This window comes from Ixodes scapularis, unplaced genomic scaffold (genome assembly GCF_016920785.2).
Source record: "Ixodes scapularis isolate PalLabHiFi unplaced genomic scaffold, ASM1692078v2 PGA_scaffold11__112_contigs__length_91849675, whole genome shotgun sequence".
In the NCBI taxonomy this organism is placed as follows: Eukaryota; Metazoa; Arthropoda; class Arachnida; order Ixodida; family Ixodidae; genus Ixodes; species Ixodes scapularis.
The window spans coordinates 56,096,500-56,120,274 of record NW_024609837.1 but is presented as its reverse complement, the minus strand read 5'-3'; the positions used below and the strand labels follow the sequence as shown (position 1 = coordinate 56,120,274).

Genomic DNA, 23,775 nt, shown 5'->3' with positions numbered 1-23,775 from the left:
GCGAAGTGCACGTGAAACCGATCGACAGGGTTATCGAGGTGGTTACATTCACATCAAATGGACTGCAAGCACACGTCGTCAATTTTTTTTCTAACCGGTTGATAACGAAGACCAACGTAAACGTATTACTCGGGTAGGAGAACAATGTCGGCGATACGCGGATCAGCTGAGACCGTCGTGGTTATCGACCCGCAAACGCGCAGGTACGGTGCCTGAAACGCGTTTCGGACAGTTGTGTTTACTGCGTACTAATATTAGTCCCTCAATTTCCGCCTGACGACGTCATCGTGTGTCACGTTGTCACCGGTCAGGGCGGTGTCCCAGCAGGGTGGCACACGAAAGCACCCGATGTCAAAAACACCGCGTCAAACGCCCCGTCATTTCTGCCCCGTTTTCAAAAGCACCAGTTTTTAGAAACCCGTGACGGGTGGCCGGGTCCTCAATGTGATGGCGGAGCATTGTGCTTTAAACTAAAAGACAGTAAGTGTGCACGCGACCTCGTGTGACGTAATCATGCCGTCCCCGACCCTCAAGTAAGAAATAACAGGATAAAACTTCCCGTTCTTCAGGCGTGCGTTAAACATTCTCACATATTGCGACGTTAGAAATGAAAACAAGCAGAACATATCAGTCACATGGCAAAACATTTGAAGTGACGACTTTTAGCAAGAAGCACTGAACCAAAGCTTTCGTCGACTCTGAAGCAGGCGCGGATTCACAGATCCGACGAAGTCAGTTCTGTCAAAAATATTAACATACTGCTCATGACGCCATACTTAACACCGCACCAAACACCAGTTCCAATCTTCTCACAACGGCTTAAAAAAAAAAGTATTTGCATGCATCTAGGTAGATAAAATCTAAATCTGCGTGTGAGCTTCCTCCATGACAGCGCGCGGAGTGCACTGCAGGTGATGCAGATTTACGCGATTGGCCACTTGTAGGTCATTTCAAAGTTTTTCGGCGGTTCAAGTTAAACTTATACATAGCTTGCAAGTGTCGCCATTGTTTGCTAAAAAGGTTATTTCTACTCACTGGTTCCTTCGAACTACAACCTCTGTGGTTTACAACTAACACAGTGAACCGAACGCTCGCGGCGCATAAAAAACTGTCATGGCCGCGAATGACGTCACATGCAAGCTATGTATTTTGCTGTTCCTTTCACTTAAAAGAGCCTTTGTACACCCGTCAACGGATTAGGGTAAGACATGGTACAATGATGATTGAAGTGCGAAGGTGGGACGGCGCTTTTGGCACGCGGGGAATACGCGACGTGGCGTTAGACATTTTGCTAAATCCCCCAAGCGCCCCGGCCCGCATTCAAGGAATCATGGGAACGGTGTTCCTACAGCTCCCTAGAGATCGATAATTTCGACCAATTCCTTGGTTACCCAGTTTTGAGGGTAACTAGGAGTCGCCATGAACAAGCCTCGTAGAGCCCAAGGACCTGTCATATCACTTCAAGGTTCTCGTCAATGTCTGCGTTTTCAATACTGTGCAAGCAGACGACGTCATCAAGTGTCACGTTGTAGCCGGGCGCGATCGTGGCGGTGTCACAACACGGTGAAACCTGGCTGAGCGGCAGAAATATTTAACATAATTATCATTTTCGTACAGCTTCAAAGACGGTGATATAGGGTTAAAAACGCTAAAAATGCTATAAACAGCCCCTCCGAGCGAAATACGGTTTTGGCAGTTGTGACTTCTTTTTTTAAGCAATTCCTGCTAAAACAACAATCACGAGAATTATGATGTTGTAAGAGATATCTGACACCTCACCCAGGTTGAAAGGTAGACCGCATGTACAGTATCAAAACCTCTGACAGGACGAGAAAGTTTAGAAGTGATATAACGGGTCCTTGGGCTTGTACGAGTGTTGTTCAGGGTGACTCCGGAATTGCATTAAAAACTGTGTAACCATGGAATTGGTCGAAATTACCGATCACTAGGGAGCTGAAGGAACACCGTTCCCATGATGCCTCGGTCGCGGGCCGCTGCGCTTGGGGGATTTAGCAAATGGTATAGTAAACACGGGGTGTTTTGTGTATGTACACTGTTACTGATGTCTTTTCACTATTCTAGCGCTCGTGTCTTTTTTTCTTTTTCAACACGCACCAACTAGCCCAAGGCAATGCATCGCTGGAGGATGATCGCGTGGCTCGTGTCCCATTCGTACGCAGCTGGCGTGTCAGTGCCGAATTAGGCTGCCAAGTGTACCACTAACAATACAAGAAATAATAAAATAAAAACACAAAACAGAGAGAACTCGGACTTCAAAACTGTATGGTCAACCAGCGCACTGTGCCTGCTAAATACGCGAAAAAAAAAAAAAAAAAAAAGGTGGTAGGGAATTTTGAACTTTCCGGTTGGATCAAATGAAATACCGCAAAGGACTTCATTTTCGCGGCCTCTGCATTTTGCGAATCTTAAGAAGTGTAGGTTTCTGGAACAAGTATTTCGCTGGGACACGATTTTGCGATTTGAAGTCACATGCTACGTAATCGTTACGGTGGATGGAACCATTCGAGAGACCAATTTTTCGCGATATTTTGTAACGCCACTTAAATTCGCGAAAGTCGGGTAGTCCTAGGTAAATAGGAAAGCTCTCACTTATCGCTACTTGCGCAGTCCTCACAATCTATAAAGTATACAATTTATTCTTCTAAAATCGCAGAAAGAATCACAAAACGACACGGAGGAATTGCGCGCACCTCCCGGCGACTTTGTATCAAAGCTCGTTTGAACCGGCCTTTCGATGCAACGTAAATTCCCAAAGTATCAACGCGCGCTTTCGGCATAACAACGGGTGACATAAACTATAAAAACAAGCTCAATAAAAAAAAAAAAAAACACTGATGGAACAGCCTGGGCAGGAAATGAAAGCAAGAAAACTGTCCGACGCAAGGAGCGGGCACAATTCAATGTCAATGGAAACGATCTGGAACCGCCTAAAAGCAAAAAAAAAAAAAAGAGTCGTTGGGCAAGCCGCTATTACATTGCCCGACCTCCCATTATAAAAAGAAAAAGACAAGAGAGAAAGCGAGAAAGAAATGAGAAAAGGGAGAGAGGCGATAGCCAGCGTGACCTTGATAACGAAGGCGGCCGGACCTGCCAGTGCAATGAATCACCACCTTCGAGAACACGGCTGACCAACCCCCCCAGCCGCAAACACACGATATGAAAAACACACACAAACGTACCGACCGCTACCAAGAATCAAGAACACACCCAAAACACCAAACCTCAACAATCTAAAAAAAAACTAGAGAGGGTGGCGACGTATATAATAATCGGAGGACGAGATTCCTCGAAATGCCGCCGCCGATTCAGTGAGTGCGAGCGATCCGCGCGAAGGCAAGCGAGGAGCCCACCCCTGCCTTTCTACAGAAGCGAGAAATCACAACAAGAGAAGCGCAGTGGCGCGCCTCCGCGCCGAGGGGAAGTGATCACTGACAGGCCGCTTATCGGACATGGGATCGTTCGCCGGGCATCGTCGCCGCTGCGCCGCTCGGCGGCACTCCTCCGATGGACGCCAGAATCCGTTGTGATGGTCAACGGGCTCCGGACCGGGCAAGTGTCCTCCTGTCCAACGCAACTCCGCGAGTCGCCTGATCGTACCGATTGCACCGTGCACCGCCGAAACACAGTGCAAGCTTGGTGGTCAAGACCAAGTTACGAGGCGACACCGAGTCCACAAGAACGAGATTTCGTCAACACGTGCGCTGACGAAATCAAAGACAAGCGCGCGAATCAAACAAAACAACTAAAATTGCCGCTTGGGGAAAAAAAAAAAAAAGGCAAGGTGATACACGTAAATGTTAATAATCACTTTTTTTTTTTTTTTTTTTTTTACGCGATTAGGGGATGATGTTTGGAATCCGTCGTGTGGTACCCGATACCGATGGACTCAAAGATCCAAGATTACGCACATTGGAAGCCGTGATCGTCGGCATAAGAAAATAAACTCACCATGCTACCATCCATGTCGTCCGACTCGTGTTCCATCCGGAAGGCTGGAAGCGGGATGCGGTTTTTGACACGAATTTTGGCAGCTTGTCGGCCCACGGGGAAGAAACTAAACCACCCGGAATTGCACTGGCAAGCACCACCGCAGCGTTTCGCCGCTTCGTCACTCGAGCACCACGCGGCGTGCTCCAAGGCCAGAACCACACCGAGGTCAGCACCCGTCGTCAGATCCGAACACCGCCACCACAACAACAACGAACGACGAACACGTGCGTGCCAAACTGGACACGGGCGAAGTCACATGGGCCGTCCGGCGATCGGCCGGAGAAGAAGCAGTCGACGGAGCACCCGACAAGTTCGGCGAGCGCAGACTACGATCAACTCGGGGAAGCGCGTCCGCGCGAGAGGCGCTCCGTTACCCGACGTGCACCACTCTCGCGAGAGGGGGGAAACGCGCAGTGACGCTCCGCCCAGGGAAAGCCCGGATTGGACAGAAAGCGCGCCAATCGGAGCCCCGCCATCGGGAGAGCTATGATAATTAATTGGCAGATCGGTAGTCCGTCTGCTTGTCTCGTGCAGGCCGCCATGTTGTGGTCGAATTTGCGCGGGCCGTCCGCTACTCGTTCGAACTGGCTCGCTCGCTCCGTCGCTCGCTGGAAGCGTTTTTGCGTTCGCTTTTTGTGTGTGCGTTGAATTTTTTTCTGATCGTCGAGGGGGAGATGGGGTTCCAGGAAGTTGTGAAGAGGAAGGTGGGGAGTAGCTTGCGGAGATCTTACTTTTTGAAAAAGGGGAGAGGGGGGGGGGGGGGATCGGAAAGATGAACAATGCGCTCGGAACTGTTCGAAAAATGGCCTTGGGGAGGAATTTGGAACCTTCGAAACGGAAGAGGGCAGGTGAGACTGAGAATGAGCGAGCGTTTTTGTCAGATTTGGAATGTATGCGCGGACAGGTAGAAGCCTGGTTGTTCTTCAGCAGATCTCGTACAGCGTAGAAAATCAATAAATAAAAGCTAGTATGTGCAGGACTCGCTGGTTGTAGAGATTTGATTTTGGCTTCTATCCTTTTCTTGATACGCCGTGAAGGTCGTGCGAATGACTAAACCACACATGATGTTTTATCGCGTGAATCTTTTAAGGAGTGGGCAAAAAACAATTCCAAGGCCACTCTAAAAACACTAGATCGACATATTATCTAGTGCTATATTAGAGACACAGGACAGTTTAAAACAAAATCGAATCTATATCTTAGCTGCGATCCAGATCAGATCCCTCCGACGCAGTTTGAATTCTGCCAAAAACATCGAACGTCGTCAGAAAACGGCGTCCTAAATGAATCATAATGTAACCTAAAACTATGCTCTAAGGGGGAAAAAAATCAAGTCGAAAAAAATGTACAGTAGGAGATTGTCTCAATTATGATTCATTATCACCAGTTCGCCTACACACTCACTGTTATTTCGTTTGTCCCATTTGCGACGTCACCACAATAAGCGATAAGCTCGAATCTCGAGAAACACTTTCCCGGCAAGTGTGGCTGACCTTCAGAGGGAGTACAACTTGCGCCATCTCTCTTCGGGTTTGTCAACTATTCTCACGGGTCACCGTTCTGCTATGGTGCCTGGAACGCGTCTCCGACTGGTGTGTTTACCGCGGCCAAAGAAGTGGTCCCTCGATTTCCGCCTGATGGCGTCATAGAAGTGTCATGCTGTCGCCAGTTGCGATCCTGGTGGCGTCCCAACAGTTGCTCGAGGATCAGCTGATCCGGATGCCCGCCCGGCACGCCTCTACTTCATCGAGAGTGTAAAGTGGATTATATCTGAGTACCAGAAAATATATCCGGACTCAGAATGGCTGGAGATTTCCGAGAAGCTGAAAGCGATTTGAGAATTTAAACATTTTACTCCGCTAGTCGAAAGTCCGGCAGGCAGCGTTTTTAGTGCCCAAATCGCCTGAATCGGTGGCCGAGCGAATTAACGCGTCTCAGATCGAAGCGTGGAGCGAAAGCTTGCGCTGCAGAACCTCCTGAGTTCGATCCCCACCCCCGGCCCGTTTCAATCTGAATGAGTTTCGTACCGGCACGCGTTTGTGTAATCACTACTGCGTGGTGCACGTTAAAACCCCAGGTTAGCGGTTGTACTGCACTGGCTAAATTTCTCATCAACGCCAAGGCTACAGCTAAGAGACAAGTTACCCGTCGAGGCGTACCAACCAGTGTGGTGAACGTTCCTCATTAAAAGGAACGAAAGATCGCTCCTCATTCCTTCTGATTTTTGGAACACGTTCCCGTTACAAGTTTCATATGTGAAAAAGGAACTCGTTCCTGTTACAGTTAAAAAAAATGAAACATGTCGTTACGTGTATGTTACATTTGCATTTTGCGGATGACCACCTTTATCTACAGCGAGGAAAGTTTTCTACTTTTTTTATATACACATATCCCATCAAATGAGAACATTGGAATTTCAATGCAGCGATGGAACAGCACCAGGAGAAGAAAACAAGCGGAAGCAGGATTTCATCGGTTGATATATTCACCTATAAAAATCTCAGCGTTTAACCATAGTCATGTTTGTGGTGGGCGAGTCAGCCGAGCCCAATGTATTGCTACCCCCCATTGCACGAGCGTTTTATAACAATCTCACACGTCTCAATCTAACGAAGTCCCTTGTTCGAACTTAACGGTTGCTTCTCAATGTTGCTGTTCGCAAGACAAGCAAGTGAAAAAGAAGGTAGGCTTTTGGAAAGTCAGTCTTGAAAACTACAAATCCTTCTTCATGAACGTTGGATTCGTTGTTCAGTGTGAAAGTGGGGGACAAGGGGAGAAGGATTTAAGGTTAATTTTTGTGTATATTTTAAGTGACTAATGTTCGGGATACAAGTGTGTGCTTGATGTCTGGTAAGCTGTTCTTCTGTTGCAACTGCATAGTCTCTTCGTGGAAGTTCAGTGACGGCTGTAGTCGGCCTTAGATTTCTTGATGTATGAGGAATTGTGGAAGCAAAAAAAGTAGCTGAGTTTTAAACGTTCTTCTTTCTGTATCTTTTCCTTAGACTAAAAAGTTGTGCTTTTTGTACAGCAGTCTCGGGCACTGAAAAGATAATCGATGTCCACTAGGTCTCCTGCACCCGACTGTTACCAAGCGAAAACCATAAAAAATAAACCCTAAGATAAGTAACCAAAAAGTTAACGAGATCCTGCTCTTCGTAATTGTTATTGTTTGCTTTTTACTTTTAGAGTTTCAATCTTAGAAATAAAATAATCACCTCACTGGACGAAAAAAAGGAACGCCGTTTATTTTTCCATTCCAGTAAAAATGTAACAAGTTCCCGTTCCACTTCCACCGATGCAAACGGCAGCGTTCCTTCGTTCCTCCTGAAAGGAACGCGTTACAGGACCGCCGTTGCGTACAACTCTGGTACCAGGCACTTAGCCAGGGTTTTTGTTTCGGGGGGGGGGGGGGGGGGGGGAGGGGGGGGCCTTGACGAAATGCTTTCTGAGGAAAAGGGGGGAGAGGGGGCCTCAGCAAAATGAACGATTTCGGGGGGGAGGGGGGTGGGGGTGGGGGGAAGCCCATGCCACCTCCCCCCCTTCGCCTGGATGCGTGCCTGACTGGTACCAACATCAAGGCTGTATAAACATACTAGCAATACAATTTTTAAATGACGGCGCTCACACACTCTGTTGGCTGTCGTCATGGCCTTTGCTGTAGGTGTCAGTTCCCCAACACAGGAAGTACAATAAATGAAAGAATCCTTACAAGGAAGCTATGTTTTTTTACATAGGATCTCCTCCACGAACATAACGATGTCCAATCCATGATATTACAGTTGCCAGATTTTAGCAGATGTGTTGTTTTGCCATACTTGCGGACGAAACATTCCAAGGAATGTATCTCTTACTAAGAAGTAACGATACACAGAGTAATTATTTTCGACAGCCCAGAAACCATCCGCCCCATAAGCTCCCAGCAGCCATGTTCTCGCTTCCCCGCGTAGACTGCCCCACTTTGCGCATGCTGGTCGGTACCTTACGCTTTTACGGCCATTGTCACTACCGAAGACCATCCAACTAGTGAGCACACATAAACCGTAGAGAAGACGTTCTCAGTGTTAAGTAGGAGCGAAGTAGCGAATCTTCTTGGACGGCGAAACCATGCATGCCACTCAACCGGCCGAACAATCGCCGTTGCGTGTCGGAACTGGTGACGAGCGGACGCTCGTCACCAGCTCGTTAGACCTATCCTCGGAGCAGACCGCGTCCACGCATACACTCGCCCAGGTGAGCGCACGAACGTTAACTATGCACACCAACACGGGAACACAAGAACAACACACGGCAAAAACGGCAGGTTCGAATCGCAGAAATGAGCGTCTTGCAAACTGCGGCTAGTACTATGAATTGCTGGATGGATGCTAACGGCTGTATTCTTTATAAAGGGCAGTAGCTGCGCCACCTAGACTAGAAATTAAGAACCAAAAGTATGATATTTTTCCTCGTCAATTTGCTTTCCCTCCACAACCTCTGCAAATTCGTAACTATCACCAGGCGGTGTGGGACATCACACCACCTGGTGCTTGTCGTACAATGTTGCCAAGCGTCTCTCGCGAAAAAAAAATTATATTAAAGAAAAAGAAATAGAAAAAAAGAAACAGAATGAACCTTTCTTGTCTTTGGAAACGTTTTTAGCACGTGCTACGCGGCTATTGTTTATCCCAGTTAAAAACAAAATAAAAATTAAACGCTTCCGAAGAAAGGAAAATCAGAAGTCGCATGGCGATGGCCATTGCATCAACAATGGCTGCGCTCGCGGCAGCGCTGGTTTCCACGCAAGGAGGTTATAGTACTAGGAGGGGGCACGTTGCAATATTGGTGAAGCCTAGTCATAAAAAGTTTAAACGATGTTGTGGCCAACGTGACCGTAGATCTCTCTGGCTATTGGTGCGCGTGACATGTCACATGTGAGATGGATGGTTGATTGTAGAAGGATTCCTTGCAGGTTTGCGCGCGCTCCGTCCGGTAGGTTTTATCAGATCGAAGGCTAGCTACGGTCAGGTGATGTGGTCACGTTGGCCTGATACGTGAGGAGGATAAGGAGGAAAATGAGAAAGAGGCGAGGCGTCAAGGGAGCATGGCTTGTGGAGGCAAGGCGGCTGACGTCATGCCCTCTCCTGCCCTTCTATCCTCCTTGTTTCCACGACGTGCTGGAACGGAGGCTGCGATCGTTTAAAATCAGCTCCTACCTTTAAACATTCCCCTGCCCTTCAACATGCTACGATTTTGAGTGGATACTTCCATCTTCGTTTCGAAACAGTAAGTACGTCTTTAACGCTGGCTATCGGCGATGCAGCAGATGCCGTCATTTTGTACGCGCGTTTGGGGTAGTAAAGAGCCAGTAAAAAGGTAGTAACGTTCAAAAAAAGGTAGTAACTTTTGCATTTACTACCTTCTTACTACCTATTGCGCGCTTGAAATAGTAAATATTTAATACAAGGTAGTAACGGTCAGAAAACGGTGGTAACTGCTGCAGTTACTAGCTTTTCTGTAACTTTTTTTTTAAGAGTGTAGGTACGTGTACTTGAAAACCGATTGCAATGAGATACCTCGAATATTGTAGTCTGGCCTTGTTCTTGTACATGGCGATACACGCACAGTCACATTTATTCGAGTTTAGTGTCATGGACTGCGACTCACATCAAAGAGACTTTATGTTCCAATAATTTCCTAGTTGGTTTCAATCAGAATACTCGGCTACTTGAAACTGCAGTCGTCAGCAAACAGAAATATTGGATGACATAAGAGATGCTAGATAATTTGCCTTCATTAAAAATAGTAGAGGACCTAAAGACTAAAACTGAACCCTGTGGGATCCCTTGATATGGTAAAATTAGGCTTCAGTTAAAGCCATTACCGGTAACAAGTTTTTAGTGGTTAGTTAAAGAAAAATGTATCCAAGTTGGAATGAGCCAATGTTCAGTTACTGAGTTTCAAATGTAGTAATTTGCGAAATACTTCATAAAATGTGTGTTGAAAAATCTAATAAAATGCAATTGACAGTTTGTACAGTACTTACTACAACAAATCAAATTACTATTAATCGATTATTTTGGAGTAATGTTGTTATCATTTCATTACTTTTTAGTAAGTAATATGCAAGAGTAATGTGATTACGTTTGGAAGTACTAAATGACTTTCAACCGTTACTATTTTCCCTCGCCTTCCTAATGGCTCTCTTTGTACAAGTTTCCTACCAAGTGACACCCGAACCAAGTCTCCGACAGGAGGAGGGTTTATCCAATCTGGTGAATAGACCAATCATACAAGCGTTCCACGCATGCGTGACGCCGCCATAACTGTAGTTCGTAGGAGGCAGACGCCAGTTCACGAGACAGCTCATGCCGCCTCGTGCTCTGCTCGCGCAGACCTCCAGCAGGGTTGTCGCGCGTGCAGAAAGACTACAGCTCCCACGATGCATGTCGGCAGCGGTGGCGTACTCAAACTAGATGGTGAGATCGGTCTATTAGGAAGGTAACTAGTTTATGGTTCGGTGGTTCGAATCTAATAAAAGACAGTACGAATAACCCGTTTTGAACCCGGCAGAACAGTTTGTCGTTTTGAATATCTAAAGAAATGGGAAAGGTAATAATGCGGAGAGCAAGTCGTCTGCTCCTTGCGCGAGAGTTGCAGTGACGTCATAACAACGCCGAGCTCTGATTGGCTTGGATTTAAAAGAAAATGGCTAGACTTCAATGCTAGATGCCTCGTGATTGTGGTCTATACCCCCCTCCCCCCCCCCCCCCCCTATATTTTTCAATCAGCCAATAAGAGCTCGGCGTTCTAGCATCATCGCAACCATGCATCAGCGTAACATGATTTTTTTTCGGAGAGGGGGCTGAGGCGGCTGGGATGTCCATGACTTGGGGTGCGTAGAGGGGGAGGGGGGGTCAAAAATCATGTTTATATTATAAAATCGTCTGGATTTTTTTTTTCTTTTTTTTTTGGGGGGGGGGGGGGTGGGGCTGCAGCTTTATAAGCCATCCCCTTGCTATGCCCCTGATTGCAACCCCTGTGCCGGAAGCTGATGAACTTGAGCTCCGCATTACTTCAACTTCATCTTGAACTTTATCGTTTCTCTCCAGTGGAGAGGGGGAGGCAAAAAAAAACATACAGTTGATCGCTTGACGTAATTCTCCTCCCCATCACCATCACAGAAATATAGTTTATATGGTAATACATTTTACAACATTAAAAAAAAACAGCAAAAAAATTCAAACAAGATATGAGTTATGGAATATTCTCCTGCATGAGGATGATCCTATTCAAATCAACAAACTGAAACACACAAAAAAGGAGATTCGATGTATCTTCTGATGAAACTTACTGGCTGAATTCCACATCTCTGCACACTGTTTAATGCATTTGGTAGCGAAAACTACAGCCTCTGGAAGCCATAACCTGTTCTTGATCGAGGCGTTGGCCAAATGTCAACAAAACGGCTGGAATATGCAGATATCCTTATTTCATATTAGCAATGAATAAAAAAACAAGTCGATTTTGGCTTATACAGACATCTGATCCGTAAGAATTTTATATTCGAAATGTTCTGTAATTGGCACTCTACCAATATTAGTGAATAACGATAGCATGTGAGTGTTGAATTCCGCATTGCACATAATTCGAATGATTTGTTTTCGGCAAAACCTATAAGCGGTGCATATCTGTCGCCCTTGTGTTTCCGCATACAACAAAACAGTAATTATAGCACGAGCAGAACAGGGCGTTATAAAGGATGATTATGACTGAGATGGGTATCATAGGTCGACATTTCTAAACAAAACCCACACACCCTTTGGAAGTTTGCCAGCTGTACATTGCACTTCTGCGTCCCAGCTGATGTACTCGTTAAACATAACACCGATAACCTTCTCATTTGGCACATAATCAATATGGCGTCCTCCGAGACAGAGGGGGGTACACGAACAAATTGTATTTCTAGAACTAAATATAGTACGTCGCCTTCGTCTTATCTGCATTAATCACTAAAGAAGTGGAAATCGTCCAGGCGTTTATCTTCTGTAGCATATACTATTCGCCGTATACCCACAAACTGACGAACAACTTCCCCCGAAAAGAACAAACTGGTGTCGTCAGCGTATATTATAAAATCTGCGAGGTCGTCCATATTTACTGTATCCTTTATGTATAAGTTAAAAAAGAGTCCAAGGATGCTTGCCTATGACACCGCCGACGTCAGTTTCTTCAGGTTAGAGCGTTGTCTATCTATTACGGCACACTGATGATATGTTTGAGAAGATTCTCGATCATAGTTGAGGCGACACTTCGAACACGGTACACATTTAATTTAAGAACCAAAGTTTTCTGGTTTAGACCATGGGTTTCCAAACCCCGGCCCGAGGGCCACATCCGCCCCGCTGATAACTTCCGACCGGCCCGTGGCTGGCCGTGGTCCTTCCAAGGAAGCCCGGCCCGCGGCCCGCTTCCAGCAGAGCTGCTACCGGCCAAAAAGACATGCGGCTAAAAAGCGGCGCCGTGACGCGCTCCAAGTACGCAAAAGAAGATACCAGAAAGAACGAGGGAGAAACTGCGTCGTTACAGGGTTGTCTCGCCGTGACTGAACATTGTCTTCATCAGGATCACAGTTCTTAGTCACCGGCTTCGTTTTTGTGCAAATATGTTAACATTTCTTCGCGTTCTTAGGTACATTGTGTTAGCATTAGTTTTATCATCCTCATGTTAGTATTTTGCGCTGCGCCAGTGTGCCGAAGTTTCCATGCGCTTTGATTTATGCTTGGTGAGTTTTCATGGTCATATAGACCAGGGGTGGCCAAGCTGCGGCTCGCGAGCCGCATGCGGCTCTTCGCGTGTTAAAGGGATACTTCAACGAAATTTGAAATATTCCCGTCGTGTTCAAAAATAGGTTGAATATGACCCACAATATCCGTAAATGGCAATCGGACGTTTGTATTTTGATCCTGGTGGCTGTATTTCTCGTTATAAACGGCCCACTCTGGCAAGCGCTCGGAGAAGGCCCAGCTTAGAGCACGTGACATCCAACGCAATCGTGACGTAGGTCGTCTCAAGACGAGCAAAGCTGCGGCGAGGCTGACGTCGAGAGGATGGCCTAGTCGTTCCAGCCACCGAAGCGGCTGCTTTTGTACGAATTTTGAGCGACGGGTTAATCTTCTATAATCTTGTACGGGGACAATAGCGACTTCTGCGGCACAAAAGGGATTCTCGGGAAGAGGGGAGTTCCTCCTTCCCCCCTTCTCTCGTCGTGGCCGGAGACGAAACAACCTCCGTCACTAGCTGTCAAGGTTCCTAGACGAGCATTACAAACGAGGCGTTAGCGACATCCACCAGGTGATCTTTGCTAATCGTTTAATTCGTTTTAAAATTCCTTTTCGAGACTTTTTTAACAAGATATTGGTATGTTCCTTGTGATACTGCTCTTTTGAACACATATGGACCAAAAAATTAGCGCCGAAATTTCGTTGTAGTGTCCCTTTAAAGTCCGGCTCGCGGCCCCCTCCCCTAACCCCCCCCCCCCCTCCCCCTTCCGCACACACCAGGCACGTAGCCAGGATTTCGCTTCGGGGGAAGGGCCCACCCATGACAAAATGCTGTATGAGGGGGAGTGGGGAGAGGAAGTCCCAGCAGAATGGAAGATTTCGGGGGGGGGGGGGGGGGGGCCTGACCCCATGGCCTCCCCCCTGGCTGCGTGCCTGACACACACACACTTCCCGCTTCCCTTTAATTCACAGGAGCACTTCCCCAAAAAGATAAATGAAACGTGTTTTAAATTGAAAGATGTTGCGGTTCGGTAGTCTTGTGCTACTGCTACCTTACGTACAGTTGGACTGCTTTTGACTCGGATATATTGAAAGTAGTTCGGTGATCGAGCTTCAGCGGCAGCAAAGGCCGCCTGTAATTCCGTCTCCCAGTCCAAACATGCAGAACATTTCGGTTGCATTGACGTTTTTACCACTAATTTTATGAGACGAGCAAACGAAGCCGCTAGAAACAGCGAAGTTCCGGAGCAGTGCAGCCAGCGCTACGTACACTGGGCTAAGACGGAAGTCTTCGGATTGCGGAACACACGCGAAACCACGCGGATTAAGCGAAACGATCTGTCGACATTGAGGATGTTATGGAAACCGCGGAAACTGCGTCCAAGTCAGGCAGGTTTTGCTGCCGGGTACCTGGGGGCCTGGGTGCCATCTGTGCTGAGCTCGGTTCTGTTTTCCGATGTCGAGTGTCAACCGGCAATCAACGTGGTTCCGTATTTCTGCGTGTCAGCAACATAGATCAGCGACATCGCAATGACAGTGCTGTGCGTTGTGATCAGAAGACTGGAATTATCGTCGATGTTACCTTGTGTTCGCGTGTCAGTGGTGTAACAACAAGATGAGATCGTAAACTGTCAGGCATTGATGCCGCTGGTCGGGCCGTGATCGGAGGGGGCGGGGTGTCCCAGGTTGACATTCCGATTCGCAATGAAAAGTTTAAGACCACTTGAGGGATTACGATGCAGTCCATCGACCTGCGGATGGTCATGTTGAAACGCTGGTCTGAACCGTAGCTGCTATCGTACAGTGGCCAATGTGACTGCCATTATCATCATCATTTATTTTCCTTGAGGGCTCGTGGGGCATTATACAACGGGGGTGGCAATAGAACAAAAACAAATAGAACAGTCACTGTAAGCTAGCTAGGTAGGTTAGATAAAGAAAGGGTAATTGCTTTAACAAATTTAGTATTATTATTACTAGAAACGATGTTATGAGGTAGTGAATTTCAATCCTCGATGGACAATGGTAGTGTGGAAGTCTGGTGAGAAACTGTTGATGATCGAATTGGGTGCAATTCTGCGATATCCTGTTGTCTCCTCCCCGAGTGCGATTGCGCACTGAGGAAAGGACTGAACAGTATGGAAATATGACGGAAAGTACGTATATGTACAGTGTGCAAATTTAGCATTACAAAAACAAAAAAAAAAAAGAAAGGATAAAATTGAAAAAAATTTGTCATTTATTTTGTAGTTTAAATATACTACGGTTCCTGGAGAAACTGTCCTCCAAGTGGCGCGCTGGGATGGGCTCGCCACGGCGTAGCTTCGTGCACTCAACACCCGCCGCAAGTCGCGGCTTTGACTGCATTCAAGTTGATCGAAAAACGATTTCTCTGCCCGTGAAGCATCACTTCCAGCTGAGTGAATATCCGCTCTACAGAGATTAATTCAAGACGAATTGCAGTCGCAGCCGCACAAAAACAGCACAAAAAAAAAAAAAAAAACTACATCAAGGCAGGAAAAAAGCACCATGTTCCAAGAAACACGTGGTGCAATATACTGCCTGTGTCGCCATTGTGGTGTACGAGATTCCGTTTAGGTTTGGCAGAGTCTACATTGGGCAGACTGGGCGCTGCTTCAATGATAGAGCACGAGATAGTGGGTGCGTCGCAAAGCGGGGAGTCATCTTCCTGACCATTGTAGGCGATGTGGGTGTAAACCTGACCTGATTGGCACAAAGTTTTTAAGAAAGGCAAAATACTAAACGGAAAGAGAGATTATAGAGGCATTTTACATAAAAAAGAAATAAAACGCTCAGCGTTTTATTTCAGCGCTCCCCGTCAGCGCTCCGTCAGCTCTGTCAGCGCTCCGTCTGTGTATTTGCTTCAGAGTGAGATGGTGTTTCTGGGTGGTTGGCTCTGATTGTGGTGTTTGAGTGCGATGGTGGTTTTGGCAATGTGTATATATAGATGACGATGGTGTTAATAAAAAACAGTTGAGAGTGAAGCGCCTGTCCTGTCGTCCGTATTTCTTCGTTGTTCTCGTTTGTTCGCACTTTTTAAACTTTTATTCAATGTGTATGTCCAGCTGATGCTAGTGTTATGCGTATTGTATCTACATGAGTGTATAATAAAGGTTCCCGAAGGTCCCAAGCGCAATGGTAACGTAAGCAAATATAATAGTTTTTTTTTTAAGAACATAAATAGGCGGTACCTAGCGCCACCTAGCCTAGCTACTTGCAATTACTCTGCTTGGCCCTGCCATCTGGTGGCAAGCGATTTAACCCTCTTTCACGCCTCGCGATATTTTATGATTGCCGTGCACCAGCTGCTTCGAATTCGCCCTTTTGAGAGCGGCTTTTGGTTTCGCGAATGGTTTACCACTCCTCCGTGATCTGCGGTTGACGAAGAAATTGCGGCTCGAGGAAGAGCAAAGGTAAGACGCGAAGTGCGCGAAGTAACTGGGCATCGATTGACTCTGTTTAACATCGCAGGGCTGACGACAAGAAGACTGAGTAACTGCTTTCGAAACGCAAGTTTCCTTACCTGCGGGGGCAAGCTGGCTTTGTAAATAAATACAGTTAACGGAAAGCTCGTGCTACGCGTTTTGATGTGCTGCTCCTCTCGCCCCGTACAATAGACGTTTAAGCCTTATTGAGTTCGATTTGCTCCATTCGTGGCCGCCATAATGAGATGCAGGCGACGGAGGAACGTTGCTACCCTGCTTTCAGGACGAAGGCTTCTCCCTTTCTAAAGGAAGATAAGTTGCAAGGGCGTTCCTCCCTTTGTGGAGGACTATAGATACCCTTTTTTAAAGCGGAGCTGTTAAGGGCTAGGTTCCTCAGAATCGTGTCCGTGTATGTCGACGCAAACCTACATGAACAGCTACCGCCATCTATAAGCGACGGCGGCAAGCGGACAACCAGTATGGTCTCCGCCGTCGCTCGTAGATGGCGGCAACATTTCCAGCTATAATAAAAGAATGGATAGTTGGGTCCGTTGGTGGGAATTCATCGTAGGAAACAGCGCGAAAAACAGACGACGACGAAGAAGCACAGTGTAACGAGTATACCTCCGCTGATCTTCCTTCTTCACAAGAGTGGAAAGGCTGAACGTTTTTCTAAGAGTGTATTGGGCACGAGTGCTGCGTTTGCGTTCGGCGAGGACTCGGATTCATCACGCGCTTCGTGTCTTCGTGTCCAAGCAATGGTGACTGCGAATGTTGCGTGACGGTCTTTTGAAAAGGGTAATTGCTAAATATTAATTTTCAAATTAAAGTATGTATTCGTCTAACTTAGGTGTTTCTTTTTTTTTTTTTTGTTCTATCTATAACATTCATTTCTGCGTTGAAATGATTACCCAGGTTTATTTATTTAGTTCTTCCTTGTTTATAAATATTATTTTCCTTTCCGTCCCTAGACTGCGACAGATGCCTCATTCGGCCCCTTGGCTGAAATGTTCGGACACCTCTGGTTTAGACGGTCGAAAGCTTTTGAGAAATCAATAAAGAACCCCAAGGTAATTTCTTTTTCTTGAGCTCTTTTGTTTTAATAGTGCGAGTTCCGTTGAACGTCCCTTTCTGAAACCAAATCGGCTTGATGTTAGGAAGGAATGTTTCACACAAGAAGCGTTTAATTTGGCACGTATTATTTTCCCTCGCCCCTTTGAAAACACCGGCAGACCTCAAAATGGGCCTGTAATTTCCCAGGTGATATTTTTGTCTCCGGACTTGATAATAACCCAAACGTTTGCTATTTGCATTTTTTTAAAGGGTAACTGCAAAGAAAAAAAAGTGTATTTTTTGAACAGCCTAATTGGGACAAGCATGTCACAAAACAATGTTTCCGTCAAACACAATTTTTTTACCGCAATATTTATTGCGCGAGACTGATTTTTGTTTGCGGCTATTTCGTGCGTTTTAAATCGTGCGCCACAAAGTTGGTATTACACGTCACGTAGTGGCTGCTATACGTCAAGGAGTGACGTATACAACCACTCCGCGCACGTCGAAGGAGCGGGAGTTTCAAATGTGGAGAAGTTGTGTCGGTTGTGACACCGACCAAATTACGTCCTGTGGCGTAAATATTGCTAGAAAAAATTTGTTTTTTCGCGGAAGATTTGTTTTGTGACATGCTTCTCCCAATTAGGCTGTTTAAAAAAAAAAACTTTTTCTTTGCAGTTACCCTTTAGGGAAAGTCGCCCTTTTCAAGTGTTAAATAAAAAAAAATATGCATAGAAAAGGCGCAATTGATTGAATCACATGCAGGCGCGGATCCAATTGGGGGGGAGGGGGGGGGGGGTGACGGGGGGCGGCCGCCCCCCCAAACGACGTCGACACCCCCCCCCCCCCCCCCCCTCTTGTCGGAGGGCAATTCGATATGGGTGGACCCCACTCGTAATAAAACCGACAACCGGCCTGCCAGGTGGTAGAGGGCTCGGTACTCAAGGACGAGGGTTCAAAATAGGGTGGGTCGCACCCCAGCAGGCACACGTGTACTCTGAACTTGGAGAACCACTCCGTCGCTTCAACCGAGAGTGAAATCCGCGGCGGCGGTTTCAAAGCACGGCTTGGAGCCAATAAGTCGGCACAGCGGCGCACATCTAGGGGCCGTCGGCGCAGTGTGGTTCTGCGGCGGGTAAAACAAAAGGCGCAACCGGAGTCCTGTTTGTGCTACTTTAGAAGAATATACTAGTTAGTTCCGGCTAAAATGACTATAAAAAAAAAAGAAAAAAAAAGAAAAAAAAAACTTGCAAAGGAGACATTGAGGCTAGCCCGCCACAGGCCCGCCAGACTCCGAGCAGGTGCTTCATAGCGCCGAACATCAAAGATGTACCGTCCGCCTCCGCGCGAGCAAGGTTCATCGCGTCTCCGGTAGTCGGCTTTGTCTCTCTGTGGTGAAGACAAGTGCGTCGGAAGAAATAAAGTATAGTGGAAAACAAAACGAGGTCTTGTGTTTTTTAAGACGCCCTCGCCCCGTCTTCGCCCATCCCGATCATCTCAAACACCGCCGCCTCCTCTGCGCCTCTGCAAAGCGACACAAACGACGAGCGGTTTGCGTTCAGTGTCGGACGAAAGGACGAGAATACTTTTCTTTTACACGTGCCGCTGCGAAGCACTTGTTGGGAAGCTAGTCTCCAGGCTTCCTTTACATAAAGCGAACCGCGGTGCCCGAGGCCCGAGTCGATGTTTCTTGCGGCCGTCTCTCCTCTCCCAGGGGTCGCGTGCCCGAAGTTTGTTTGCCGCAGTCTTCTTTGTTCTTAATTGAGTCAAAAAGAAAAACGGAACATCGAGACAACTTTGCACCGTTTTTATTTATTCCTTTCTTCGATTTTTTTTTCATATATATATATATAACGGTTTTTCCCAGTTGGCCAGTCTTTGCGTGTTGGTCTGTATCTTGCCTCCTTGTCACCTATGGAAGAAAAAGCGCGCGCTTAAAAGAGAAAGAGAGAGAGAGAGAGGAGACATTACGAGAGGAAGGAGAAATAGTTGGAAATTAAATGCCACCATGAATGGTAGCGAGCGGCCGTGACACAGGTCGGGATCGCAAGACAGTGCGTTGCCTTGTTCCGGAGGAGGCGTCACTTCAGCGAGTCCTTTTCCCGCCAAGCGGAGCAACTCGTCGTGGGACCGTTAGGGAAAGAAGAGTCATTGGGTGGTCATCGGGCCGTCGTATGAGCTCTGTATGCTGTACTCGAGCTAACCAGGGAGAGAACACTTACGCGACTGTGAATGAACTGTGCACCCGTGACGCGACTCGTCCCGCTGCCTCAGAATCGTCGATGTCGGAAGGTTAGTACTTTTGCCGGGTTTACACTGTTTTCAGAGACGCGCTATCGATCCGGGCGCGCGCTTCAGAGCATGCTTCGAAGTGGCAGCGCGAGTTCCACTAACAAATAGCGTTGCACGAAAACAGTACCCACTAAAACCCTTTGCTGTTGCTAGCCAGTTGTGGTCATTGCTCTGGAGATACCGAGTGTGAGCTTATTTCATTTCTGTTTATTAAAGGTATGTTTATTATTTCGCCCTTGGGTCTGTCTCACTTAGACTACGAGTCCCGACGACGGTGTGTGTGTGTGCGTGTGTGCGTGTGTGTGTGTGTGTGTGTGTGTGTGTGTGTGTGTGTGTGTGTGTGTGTGTGTGTGTGTGTGTGTGTGTGTGTGTGTGTGTGTGTGTGTGTGTGTGTGTGTTTTTCACATTTAAGGCCGCCACACAGCGTAACGGGTAGGAACCGATCTTTTGAGAAGCCAGTTTCGTCCCACTTCCCCGGTGTCGCGTGAAACGTAAAACCGAGACGACCGGCGTGAGTCCTATTCACTTGACACGAATTCTCATTACGGAGCCCTACCAACGTGTTGATCACACGTATTGCCTTCTTCGCCAGTTTTTGAAAATTTGTAAGATTCCTAATGCTATAGTCGCTTGATTTTGTTCGATTTGATTAGATGCAAAAAGGCGCGTGCCCTTTCTGAGGATTTCCGTTTCCCTTCATACCAAAAGCACACAAGAACACCGCCAAAACTCCAGCATGCAATTTTACTACTAATGTTCAGTGTTGCAGGACACCGAATATTTGACAACAGCATTCCTTCGTTTGCAGGCATTTAAGGATGAAGTCAAACATGAAACGAACGAATTTGCAAACAACTGACAGGTTTTTCTGCATGGCCCCCAAGAAAAGTTTTCTAACTGGAATTGACGACACCGACGGAGCACCGCCATCTACAACTTTTGAAACACCAGCAGATCAGTCTGGAGATCTTCAACCGGGGTCCTGTCGTCCGTCGACTCCATTGACGGCGATAGTTGGAATCACTTTGCAGGGCCTGCAAGCTCATCTAACGGCAGTGAAGACCATCAATGCGATGGTCACGGCAGTTCAGTACATAGTGGTAGCTTCTTGGTGACAACATCGTGCGACATCGGGAACTTTGTTGGGAAGCAGTTAGACGACCACGCCAAACGGCATTTACTAGAACACCATTGGAGTCCCCCCGAGCATTAGACTTTTCCGCTCTCGGTGCACATGAAAAGCGGCAGAGGAGAGAAGCGATATGTGAACCACTCACATTTGAAGAAATTTAAGTGGCTCGTGCTCTCAGATAACCAAAAAGGTCTCTACTGCAAATACTGCTCGTTGTTCACCGCGGGCAGCCTAGGAAGCTTCCAAAGAAACGTGCCACTCCAAAGGCTGGTCACGAAGCCACTTGTGTCGTTCGCCAAGCTACTGGGTAAAGACGGCGCGCTTACTGTACATGAGAACAACAAGTATATACCACAAGGAAGCGGTGCAGGCAGGGTAGGACTTCCTCGCGTGCGTTCGCCACCCCGAGAACGATGTGGCGAACCAGATTTGCAGTCAGCGGCTGCAGCAAGTGAAAGAAAACCGGTGTAGACTTGTGCCGATCGTAGAGTCGATTATTTTCTTGGGTCGCCAGAACATAACATTCCGGAGACACAGAGACGACGGCGCGCTTCTTCAACGTGAAAATGAAGGCTCATCGGCCTCCAACGAGGGGAATTTCCGCGAGCTCCTTCGCGTCCGGGTATCAAGCGGTGACACCGCACTTCATGAGCACCTCCTCAGTTCATCATCTCTAGAGCAACATACAACAGCGAGATGACCCAGAAGGAACTGATTGAGTGCTGTGGAGACGAGGTACTTGCGATACTCATGCACTGGGTACACGAGGCAGGTATTTTTCAGCCTAATGTTTGACGAGACAACTGACTTGTCACACACATCGCAGGTGAGTCTCGTACTGCGGTACGCGCACAAAGACAAAGTACGAGAGGACATCGTTCAGTTCGTCGACCCTCGTGATGATGCTGAAGGTTCCGACTCTTGTACTGCTGAGCCTGCCCTGACCGGAAAAGTTCTTGGTGAAAAGGTCGTGCAAATGTTGAGAAACTTGGGGCTTGATCTGGAGAAGTGTGTCGGCACAGCAACATATGGCTGCAGTGTTATGGCGTCGGAGTTGTGTGGTGCCGTAAGCGAAATCAGGCAGCATGCTCCGAATGCAGTGCACTGCCCGTGTTTCAACCACGTTCTCAACTTGTCGTTGTCAAAGTCATCACGACTGTAAGCTGTCAGAAACGCTGCAGGAACCATGAAGGAAGTAATTTCTTCTTTCACGGCATCATCGAAGCGAAGCTAGGTGCTTAAAGACACTCTTGGATGCCAGCTGAAGAAACTCTGCGAGACGAGGTGGGTGGACAGACATGACATTATCCTCCAATTTCGACAATCTCTACCGAGCGTGTGCAAGGCCCTTGACGGCGTAGCCAAATGGCGAGAAACGAAGACCGCTACTAAGGCAAAGATACTTCGCATCGTGCTTAGTGATGACGAGTTCATAGTGTCCATTGTTTGCTTGTCGAACCTGCTGCCGCAGACTCTGCCACTAAGTCGTCTATTTCAGAAGTAGTGTGTTGACATCCACGAGGCAAGAAATGCTCTAGGAGATACAGTACAAGTCCTCGCTGCCATGATAAAATGATGTATGAGGGGGAGGGGGGAGAGGAGGTCCCAGCAAAATAAAAGATTTCGGAGGGGGGGGGGGGGCGGTCCCCATGGGCACCCCCCCCCCCCCCCCCCCCCCCTGGCTACGTGCCTGCCTGCCTTGCTGTCAGAAGCCACGGCCAAGAGGCGTTTGCGCCTCTTTACGAACAAGTCGTAGTGCTCGTAGACGCGCTTGATGCGGACATACTTCCACCGCGAGTGTCGGGCACGAGGCGACGACTGCCAAGGAGCTCATCGGAGCTGAACTGCGGTTGTGAAAGGCGAAGTGGAAGCGCGAAAGCGAAGGCGGGGCGACCGTTCGTTCGACTGCAATCGGCGCACTCGACATGTGCGACGATGAAGTTTATCCATCCGGTCAAGAAATTCTTGTACGTTCTAGCCACGCTTCCCGTGAGCGTCGCCAGCGCAGAGCGGTCGTTTTCAACGCTCCGTCATCTAAAAACGTGGCTGCGTTCAGAGATGAGCGAGACTCGTTTGACATGCCTGGCCTTGTTGAATATCCACAGAGACACCACAATTAACTACGAAAGCGTGATCGATCGTTTCTCAAGCAGGAGCAGTGGACGACGAAGGCTTGAATTTGTTTTGTAAACAGAACTGGCAGTTCCTGCATTCGCATGTTGTTCCATGGTGAATTGACATTTCTGGGTATCTTAACGGCTGTGATTATCTTAGTTTGTTTTCTGAGTACCGAAGCCTGCTGCGTCCGTGTGAATTCCACCCTCTATTGCCCTGCTACATAGCAGTAGCGTCATGTAAAAAATATACCCCACTTCGGTACCTGTATCTCTATGGACTATATACGGCGTTCCTTTCCGGTAACTTCAAAACAACACATGCCATTCACCAGTGGTGCTGAACCACGTGTAGCGATTTTCAGAGAAAAACTTCGCCCGGCGATGTCATCTCCATCAATTAAATGAAATCAACTAAACATCAATTTTTGCCCAGCTCACAAACGTGAGCAAATTTAAGGAAAGTTCCACCGACAGGTGCACACTCGATTGAATGAAATGATGCATTCATTGAGTTAAATCCGCTAGTAAAGAATCTCCGGGGGAGGATCCTGAAAATCGCTGTTAAGTCGTATAGTTAAATGAACCCGTTCGTACCGAACACAAAATATACATAGTTAACCACTAGAATCTATATTAAGATTCTAGTAATATTACAGCACGTGTATCACTGTTAATTCTTCTACGAATCTCGTTTTTCTTTCACGGCAAGGAGAACTACCACAACAGCAGCTGTATGATATTTTTCGGGAATGGAGGGAAATAACCCTCTTCTTTCATCAAGAAAAAAAAAAAATGAGAAGAGGATTGAGTTTGTCTACAGTGCGAAGGTCACTGCACACACTGCAATCGCGAATTGCACGACTTCCACCTTTTTTTTTTCTATCTCCATAGGCGGTTATTCTTATGCAATTTCGGTCATTTGCAGAATTTTAAACCTTCGCTACATCGTCCCTGCTCGCTTTTCA

The 23,775-nt window shown here is 47.3% G+C and overlaps 1 protein-coding gene across 2 annotated transcripts in view; it reads right to left on the bottom strand.

The window, feature by feature from the left end:
- LOC8039795 (AT-rich interactive domain-containing protein 3C) overlaps positions 1-4,426 on the bottom strand; it is a 288,199-nt gene extending 283,773 nt beyond the window's left edge. Inside the window, exon 1 of one of the 2 annotated variants that reach the window (XM_042288922.1) lies at positions 3,970-4,426. In XM_042288922.1, coding sequence (XP_042144856.1) covers positions 3,970-4,005 — 36 coding nt within the window. In that variant the 5' untranslated portion in view covers positions 4,006-4,426. The remainder of the gene's footprint in view (positions 1-3,969) is intronic. The other variant, XM_042288923.1, reaches the window with a different exon arrangement.
- Between the last annotated feature and the right edge of the window lie 19,349 nt (positions 4,427-23,775).